The 10046-nt window shown below is 51.3% G+C and overlaps 1 protein-coding gene across 1 annotated transcript in view; it reads right to left on the reverse strand.

The window, feature by feature from the left end:
• PLXNA2 (plexin A2) overlaps window positions 1-10046 on the reverse strand; it is a 212899-nt gene that overhangs the window by 79391 nt on the left and 123462 nt on the right. The window contains exon 5 of the mRNA XM_011372463.2: window positions 1340-1440. Coding sequence (XP_011370765.2) covers window positions 1340-1440 — 101 coding nt within the window. The remainder of the gene's footprint in view (window positions 1-1339; window positions 1441-10046) is intronic.

A 10046-nucleotide genomic window follows, 5' to 3' on the forward strand; every position in this document is an offset into this window, starting at 1 on the left:
GAGAGGGCCGGTAGCCCAGGACACTTTGCAAGGAGCCCAAGGCAGCTTTCAGGGTTCTTCAGAGAAAGAAATCCTCTTAAGGTAAGAGCCCGCCGGCTAGCAGGTCAGCCTCACTGAAGTGAACCCAGTTTTAGCCACCTTGTCCATTCCTTGGGCACAACAGACCATCTTTACCATTTGTCTGACATAAATGGTGCTCACTCTCTGGGTTCTCGTGAGAGCATTTTTTGCAAAACTTTTTGAGGAGTCTCTTTCCTTCAGACCCAAGCAGGGAACCCAGTCTTTGTGGGCTCAAATCCAGTCCAGAGTTTGCAACTGTGAGGCGCCTGCTTCCCTCCCTCCCTCCCTTCCGAGCCCTCCCAACACCTGCTGCAGAGGCTGGAAGCCAAGAGTTATTGAGCGGCCCCTGAACTCTGGCCCTCGCCTCCGCCTCCGCCCCAAACCCAAACCCGGCACATTTCATGGAGATGCTTCGCTGGCTGGCCCCGAGCCATGGAGTATCCAACTCTACTGGGAAACAGAATTCCTAGCCAGCTCCTGCCTTCTGAGTCTTCTCTCCCACAGGGGCTCCTCAAATGAGGAAGTTTACTGTAATTCTGCATTTGTATTGAGCAGGTATTCAATGGCAGGGGATGTATCTGAATTGGGATGTGAGGCCAGTTGGAGTGAAATGCAGACTTCTTGGAATCACGAAATAATGAGGCCAGAAGGGTCCTCTCAAGAGTTCAGGGTCCCTAGTAATTATTTTTATTTGTGTAGCCTATTCTGGGCTTCCTGATTTCCAGAGCGTTTATTATTTCATTTGATCCTCATAATTAACCTGCAAAGTAGGTCTTATCCCTATTGAATGATGGGGAAGTCGGGGCCCAGGTTAGTCAGTGGGCCGTGCGGGGTCACACAGCAGCTAACCGGAGTCCAAACCTCCCAACTCCAGTGCACTGCCATCTGCATACTCGTGGCGGGAGGCACCCCGTTCAGGTTGCACCAAGAAGGTTCTCGGGAAACCTAGAAATTCTACAGCTTCCCCTGTGAGTTCTCCCAACACCACTACCCTCCCCCACACTGACAAGATACAGACTTGAGAGCGGCTGGGAGGGCAGAATTTGGAAGTGGAATGAAAGACTGAGAGGCAAAGGCACCTCCTCCGAAAGGAAGGCCCACCCCGCCTTGCTCCTTGCTGCTCTCAGCGCTCCAACCATGACTGGAGTTACTGTTACGGCTCAGAAGAAGAAAATTCCTCTCTCCCTGCAAACCTCTGTCACCTCCCTCATCGACACTCCCAGGAAAGTGCCTGGTCTTCTGCATTCCAGGTCCCCTTTTGGAACGGTCCCAAACTTACATGTTGTGCAGGGCACACCAGCCACAGTGAGGGTCCCCCGAGCTCAGACACTCCCCACAAGTCGTGTACTGTTCACATGATTCCACAGGGACCCTGGTGATCTGGTAGAGAGAGGAAGGAGCACGGTTAGATCGAATAGTGACACCTCACCAACGAGTGTCCAGACTTATCTATAATCTACCCCCACCTGCACTGTCACTGCCCCTAGAGGTGACACAGGGGGTGGTGGGAATCAGTGGTCTCAATGTTCTCATCTTTCGCCTGGCACAGGCAGGAATGGCTAAGCGGAATGTGTTTCTCAGGTGGCCAGGCCAAGGCTTCTCGCCCTCCCAGAGGTGGAAGCAAAACCTCCAGCGTCTTTCCGCCTGCACTAAGGTCCTCGTGAGAGCTGGGCTTGCTCATGCCAGTGCTGAAAATGGTTAATTCTGTTAATTGGCTATTGCGTGCCACCAACTCATCTCTGAAGAGCTTTCAGCTGGGCTTGGGCTGAGACATCCTGCCTGCACAGAAAACATTTAAAAAGGATGAGAAGGAGAAACTTTTCCTATCAACTAATATTCATCGTATGGCACAATCTCTTTACAGCCAACCAAACATACCACCTGGATCCAATTATCCCATTCTCTGATGTCTGCATTCAGTTTCTCTAGTAAATCTCCCATCCTTTGAAAGTCTGGCTAAATGGGAACATCCACAGAGATGAGCTGCCGGTCTGATTCGGTCTTGCTGGGGAAAGTGGGAATTTGCAGATCGAGCTCCTGCCCCCTAGAGAGTACGGCCCCTGCCAACTCCCCCTGGCTCCCAGGTGGGGCCCTGCAGGGCAGAGCTGGGTCTGTTTGGACGTCACTCACCCCTACCTGCCCAGCGTGTGTGACATTAAGGCTGGGCGAGAGCATCAGGAGATTGAAGCCTTCCATTTGATATGCCCTCAGTATCTGTTGCTGACTGGGGCAGGAGGCTGCTGGGCTGCAGAAACATTTGCTGGGCTGGGAATGGCTTCTCATTTTTTAGGGCATAGAGGTCCCCCACCTACGGTTATGTGAACTCAAGTGTAAACGCAACCTGTGGTCCAGCAGCACAGTGTTCTGCCTCTGGCAGGGGAACAAAAGATCTGATGGAGACACCTTCATAGCATCCTCCCGAGAGGCTCGGGATGGAGTCTAACACCGCTCATGTAGCAAATGTTTATCAGATGTCACTGTGTGCAAGCTCTGGTGGTATGAGAGAGAAACAGGGACACAAGCCTGCCACCCGCAGAGCTCAAGGTCTGGTGGGAATTGGTAATTACAAACGGAGAGCTTTCTCTATTGTGTCCGGGATGGGCGTGTGTGCCCTGGGGGCCTTGGGAGCTCAGAGTAGGGGGTGCCCAGTTCGATCTGTCAGGAGGAAGAAAGTAAAGGTGACTCAAGGAAAGAGTGGGCCTAGAAGGGCATTTCAAGCTGAAAGATTACCATGCGCAAAAGTCATCACGGACGAGTTCAATGTAACACAAGTGCAGGGTGCACCGTGGGTGGGGTGAGGTGAGACATGAGGCTGCTGGGATGTAAACAGGGGCCAGATGATGAAAGGAACCAGCCCCGGGAGCCTCCCTTTCCTCTGCCGGTGGCCCCCTCATTCTTACCACGTCGTAATACTCAACATTCTGTATTTCAAGGCCTTTCTGTGAGTGACATGATCAGTTTTAAACATCCCCAACCACCCGTTAATAATAAAAACATGAAATGCAGAAAGGATAAGTGTAAAATCTTGCAATTTGGTTTTAAAAATTTATAGTTCAAGTGGAAGCTGGAGGATACCTGATTTGAAGTAGCTCATGTGTCACAGAGCCAAGGGTTGGAGCTGGCTCTGTGTCCAACATGATCTGCCAGGGCGATGGACTAGCTGGAGGGACTAATTTGCTCACCGGCTCCAGTAATGGACACAGCGTCCAGATGGAGAGGGGCCGCCCCACACGGGGGTGTTCCCAGCTCAGGTCTGCAGCCAGCCCCGAGAGAGGTGTTGCTCGACCAGACACCCTTCCCAGAAGTGACGTCACGATGGGGTACGACCTAGACGTGGCATCTGAGGTACAGCTGCTGGACCCAGGATGTTTATTTAGCTCAAACAAGGGGAAGCTCAAGGAGGCCGTGGAGGCTGTTTTCCAGTGTTCGAAGGGCAGCAGCGTGGCTGCAATAAGACTCATGGGACAAAAGTTTCAGGAAAGCTCTACAGAAGTAAGAGAGAGTTGTCCAATAATGCAACGGACCTCGCTTCGGGAAGGAGCTCCCATCAGTGGGAAGTGTCAGTGGAGTCAAAGTGACGGAGGCTGTGAAAGGATTTGTGCCCTCAGAGGAAGGTGGCACTAGTCCTCCCAATTCTGACATTCAAGATTCTGTTTCCTACAGTTTACCTAACTCCTCCCTGAGGCTGTTGATGATTTTTGTCCTGTGTAACTTGTACAGTTAAAAGATAACATCCAGCCTTCGCCACCAGCCACAGATACCACATCGCCTTCAGGAGTAAACCTTGACCCCTGCCTGACTCATGGCCTGCGCGTCCTCCAGAAGCACCTTTCTGACAGGTGCTTGCCAGACGCTCTCCTAGTGTGCCTCTCCGGGCCTGGGACTCTCAGCTCTTCAGGGTGTCTGTAACCCCAGCCTCCCGGTGGGCTTCCGCCAGCCCCCTCTCACTTGCCCGCTGAGGCCTGAGAGCAGCAGCCCAGTGCCCGGCCTTCCTTTCTTGGATTTCGGGCTCTGTGTGAGTGATGTCTGCATCTGGCTGGAAATTAAAACAACTGTCTGCATTGCATTCGGCCCGTCTGTCAAAACACAGCCCGGCTCTCAGCAGCTGGCCAAGGAGGCCCTGAATGGGAGCAGTGTCTCCAGCAACAAAGCCTACTTTCACGCCAAGTGCCACGGAGATAGTGAGCACCCTGTTCTTCCCCAAACATGAAACCAATAGCACAACTATTTTTCCTGTTTCCTGGGCCCTCCTGGTAGGATTTTTTTTTTCTTTTTTTTTTTTTATGTACTGAGTTGAAGAGCAAAGTGAAACAGGAAACTTATTGGGTGGGTGGGTGGGGGGTAGAGTCTAAAACTTGAATTTACTCTGTCCTCAAAGGTCTAATAGCCATACATGAACCAGAGAAAAGAAATGTCACAGGAACTGGGAGGGGACCCTCAAAGTCAGATGTTACCACGGGCTCTCTGGCTTCGCTATATTCATGTGTTGCTACCTTCATTCATCATTCATCAGCCAATATTCATTGATCACGTCCTACACACAGGCCGGCGCTAAGCACTTCAGGGGAATAAAGACAACTGCAGCATGAAAACACAACCATCACCTTTGAGTTGCAAACAGACCAGCAATAGAAACAAGAAAGTGATGTGTGTTCTCGGAGAGGTGTTCAAAGAGGGCCGAGGGGATGCGGAGCGAAGAGGTGATACGTTTACATCCGCGCTGTTCAATGCGACAGCCACTGGCCTGTGCGGCTGGGAGCATCTGGAAGGTGGCCAGTCGGCACTGAAATGTGCCATAGGGACATAATACCTGCTGGGTTTTGCAGATTTAGTACGAAAAAAAAAAAAAAGAATGTAAAATATCACCTTAATAATTTTTTACTGACACGTGGAAAAGATAAAAATTTAGCAAATATTGGGTTAAATAAAATCCATTATTAATTTCAACTGTTTCTTCTTTTAAAAACATGGCTGCTAGAAAAGTTAATATAACACATGAAGCTCACATTTGTGGCTCACCTTTTATTTCTAGGGGACAGCACTTCCCTAGATGAGAGTCCCAAGAAGGCTTTGTGAGGGACCTGGCATGTGTCCGGGTCTTGAGGGGTGAATATTTATACAGATAGAGTGTTCCAGGTGGAAAGAATCACATCAGGTGGCCCTGTGGCTCTCAAGGAACAATGGGTCTCGATGCACGGCTCTTGCACCCTTGGCATTACCTGAGAGCTTATGCGACATGAGAGGCCAGAGTCCACTGGATCAGAAGCTCTCAGGGTGGGCCCAGAAATGGTTCTCACAAGCTCTCCAGCTGAGTCTGAGAACCACCGATGTAGATGAGCTCACAGCTTGGGGAAGTCTTTTTAAATGTCAGGCCCCTGGGGCCAGGAAGAAACGGAATAGAACTCTACCACAGGGCTATGGAAGGAGCTAGACTGATCTGGGGGAGGTACATGGGGGGTGCTATATGCCTAGGGATAAATTGGTTCTAATAGTTCTGAGTCTATCCAGGACATAAAGGACCAAGTTCAAGCTTCCAAGTCAGTGGGCACTTCTCTCTGTACCGCAGGTGACAGTCAGGCACTGAATCTGGGACCAGGTGGGGTGGGGTGGGATGGGGTAGGGACAAGCATTGTCTCTGGAAGCTCTAGAATGGAGTTCCTTCCGGGAGCTTTCTTCTGGAGAGTGTCCACTGCGTTAGGCGGCACTCTGTCAAGGCTGACTCAGAGTTAATGGGACACTCTGTGACGCTTTAATTAGTGTTTGTTTATTATGACTGCGTTTTAATTATGCCGAGGCTCCCCCACCCTTTCACTGAGTGCTGGGATCTGAGGGCAGCTGGGCTGGCAAACAAGCGTGGTGATGACAAGTCCACAGTCAGGGGATGCCCTTCTCCTGTCCCCACCCACCCCGCACCGCCTCTTCCCCAGGACCACGGCCCGCTTCAGACCGGATTCCACCCTCACACTCTGCATTCTTCTCTGCTTGATCTTCTGTCTTGTAATTACGGCTCTAATGAATATAACTGTCCTATTAAGTCATTTACTTAAGATATACTCTTAATTAAAGGTGACTCATACTGTGTTCTTGGCTCCTTTGGCCCCGGGGCCCCAGGTCTCTGGTGCCTTCCTTGGCCTGTCTAAGGGGCTGCAGATCCACGTGGGCTTGGCAGGGGTCTGCAGAGTTTGAGGTGCCCCTCCCCTCCTTTCAGCACATTAGTAGCCCACAGGGCGGCAGGCCCAGCACAGCGAGGGACAAGCTACATGATGATTGGCGGTGGGGACAAGTTGCCGAGGGCACTGCTTGAACGGCTCAGCCCTAAAGATCGTGAAGAACACAGGGGACCTGTAGGGTCTGGAGCATCCGGGGTGAGGCCAGGAAGGCCTCTGTGGCCCTGCTGTCACTACCATCCTGGACAGAGGTTCTGCACAGCCGCTACCATCAGCTGCGAACCCATCACTCTTCCAAGAGAAGAGTTCCCATGGCAGACCAGGAACAGGAGCCCTTTGGTGAGTGAACTGAGGGGCAGAGAATCAGTGCTATATCTCTGCCCCTGTGTGGACATCTGCAAGGACTATGTGGCTCTGAGAACTTGGAGGGCCCTACCAGAGAAACACTTGGGTTAAGAGCGTAACGACACACAGCATTCTGGCAAGGATTGTGCCTGGGTCCCACGCAGTCTTCAAACATTTACTTAGAATTCGTGTTGTGCTAAGCTCTCCGCTGGGCCTTGGGATACATTCTCTGCCCTCCTGGAGCCTATGGTTTGGTTGAGGACAAAGGAACAGGTCATCTCAACAGGATGGTAGAGATGCCATGATAGAGGTATAATCCAGGGACAGTGTGGATCAAAGGACAGAGGGTGGCGGTTCACCTCCAGGGGCTTTTGTGCAGGCACTTGATCTTTAAGCGGCCTGCAGGATTCCTTTGTAATAACGCAAAAGAGAGACACGGAGAGAGGGGAGGAATAGGGAAAGCTGTTCCCCAGCCTGGGGCGGGGGGCCCTCGGGGACTAGGCATTTAATTCCCCCTTCCCTGGAATCTGCTCCCTCCTGCCAGATGGTACACCTGTCCCCACATGTGTCCCCTGACTCCTGACACATGGAAAGAAACAGAGGCCTTCTCAATGGCCGAGAGCCAAGTGGCAGGGGTGGGAGGTGACACACACAGCCCGGTTGGAACATGCAGTTGGCCTGATCCACAGCCTCATGGTCCCCAGAGCCCGAGGCAAAGCGCACAGCAGCTGAAGCACAACTGGCCTCCAGCCCGCTCTCCTCTCCTCTGTGCCTTCTCTCGGTGGGCTCTCCCACCAGCCCGCCTGTCCCCCCTTGTGTGCAGGGTCTCAGAGACACTTTCTCCTCTTTGGCCCAATCCAGCTTGTTTTCAAGAAAGGATCTGATGCTCATTTACACACACGGCTGAGGGCAGCCCGAAGGGAGACCCTCCAGGGCTGGTATGTGGACCGAGGTGCGAGGCACCATCACGATACCAGCAGAGGGTTTCCTCGTTTCCCAAGCATGTCACACACATTATCTCATTTGCTCTGCACAACTCCCTGGGGAGGAAGAGAGGCTAGGTATTGTTATGTTCCACTGGATGCACCAGGAAACAAGCAGCGAAGGGCAGGCTTCACAGAGGACTCGGTCTCACAGTGAGCGGCAAAGTGGCCAGCTGGAGGAGAATCCTCCATTGCTTGTGACAGTGACATACTGTAAGAGATCTTCTTGAGGGTGAGGAGGGAGACGAGGCTTAGGGGTCCATTTCAGGACACAGAGGCTGAAGCCAGACAGGGAACAGGAGGCAGGAAGAAACTTGAGGGCAGGTGAGGCCTTCATTTCTCTGACTCCACAGCTCCTAGTGGCTCCCAGGTCATTTTTCTTTCTCCTAGGTATCAGGTGCCAGGTGCAGTGCCTAGGCAGGCCGTTAGGCACTGCGATTAGGTTCACCAGCCCCACTACCATTGCATGCCTCTTGGCTCATTTTACTAACAATGATTTTGCTAACAATAGTTGGCTAACAATGATTCAGCCGGTGAAGCCAGACAACAAACAGGGTGATACAAGCGGGGAAAGAGGGAGACGGATTGGTGAGGGTGGAAGGTCCCCTGTTAGTTATTTTTTTAAAGCCACCCAAGACCAGGACAATAAGGGAAGTGGCTCTGAGTGGGCTGTACATTTCCTGAGCCTCCTGGGAACATTACGGAGACCTCAGTGAGCACGGCTGGGATCGTGGATGTGCCAGCGGCTTTTCGTCCTGGTCTGTGTGGCCTTGGGAGAGCTGGTTAGCCTCTTCAAGCCTCTCCTTTTCCTCATCCTTAAAATGGAGACAGGAATGCCTGTTTCACCCATCTCACCTGCTCACCAGGGAGCAGGTGCACCTCTGAGCTCACATTTTCAGCTGCCTTCTTTCCTACAAATCAACCTCCCGGGGATTAATGTGAAGAACTCACTATTGTTTGTCTCCAGTGTTAGATCCAGTTCTTCAAAAATCAATAGTCATGTGTGAGATCCCCTTAAATCCCGACAAAGTAAACACCAACCCAGCCCCCCGCCTGTCCTCCGAGCTGTGACAGTCACATGACCAATATCATTAAGGAAAAGGAGGCACAGACCCCCAGAAAACCAGCTGGAGGTCTTGGAGCCTGATATTGCAACTAAAGCAACATGCAACCTTCTGACCAGAAGCTGACCCTGGGGCTGTCTCCTAAGAACTCCTGGCCACCCAGAGACCTGAGGGCGGAGTGGAGTTCAAAGAGAAAATCTATTTTAATGACTTGGGGGGAAGAGTGGAGTGGCTGAGTAATTCGAAGTAATTAAAGCTATCACTCAGAGAGTGGAATCCAAAGTTGGCTGAACTCTTCCATGGCATTTTCCCCCCTCCTCATTCATAAAACGCAGCAGAGGGTCACACAGGAGTCAAAGGGGGGACGATGATGGGGCAAGACATGTCTGGCCCCAAAGAGTGGAATTCATCCTTCCGACCAGTGCTAGGGGAATGGCCCCTCCCGAATCCTTTTTTTCTGTAGAGGACAAATTTTGTTCTGGTTGAGAAGGTGGCTTTAAAGGAGACAGTCCTCTATTTCAAATCCGGCTCCCACGCTTATCGGTTGTATGACATCGAGTTGTCGGACTTCCTAGAGCCTCAGTTTCCTCCTTTGTAAAGTGGTAACAATGATACCAACTCCACGATGTTGTTTTGTGGCTTAAGCGACATCTATACACTAAGAGCCTTGCACATAGTTGGTGCTCCACAGTGGTAGTTATGCTCAGCCTCTATATGCAGACCCCACTGAAGGTGGCAGTATTTGCCCAGGAAAGGTGCAGAGGGCCCTGTCGTGGGCCGAGTGACCTTGAGCAGGCCACCTAGCCTCTTTGGGCTGAGACTGCTGATCTAGTGTATGAGGAAAATTGTCTGCCCTTTGTGTGAAGAGCAACATAGTCCCTCAAACTATTGTCCTTATTGATGACATAAGCCTTACTGGAGGCCAAAGTGCACTTCAGGACCCCTGGCTGAAAGAAGTCAAATTAAACTTAGTCCCCTAAGGAAGAAGGTAAAACTTGGACAAAGGAAAAGTACAAGAAGGAAGGAAACCGAATGGGCAAAGCAGATCTTCCAAACACCGTACCGTAGTTTCTCAGACAGGAATCCTGTACCAGAATTACGAGGGAGGTAGAAGTGGGGCCCTCTCTAGCTCTGGTTTTAGGAAGAATCTACGGAGAAGCAGAGATGCTAATACTATGTTGTCTCCATGACAACAGCGGATTTATTCAGTTAGGAAAAGCAGGTGGGGTAGGAAATGAGAGATGAGAAGGATTTAGGAAATAAAGCCTAAGAAATAACTAAAATAGATCTCTCACCTGGAACCACATGTCTGGGATTAGCCAGGTCCCACAAAGCTCCCTATAGGGTCAACACTGACTCATCTGCCCCAGGAGGGGAAAAGCGAAAGTGGTGATAGCAGGGGACAGAGTGACAAGACAGTAATACCC

Source organism: Pteropus vampyrus, unplaced genomic scaffold (genome assembly GCF_000151845.1).
Source record: "Pteropus vampyrus isolate Shadow unplaced genomic scaffold, Pvam_2.0 Scaffold207, whole genome shotgun sequence".
Classification (NCBI taxonomy): Eukaryota; Metazoa; Chordata; class Mammalia; order Chiroptera; family Pteropodidae; genus Pteropus; species Pteropus vampyrus.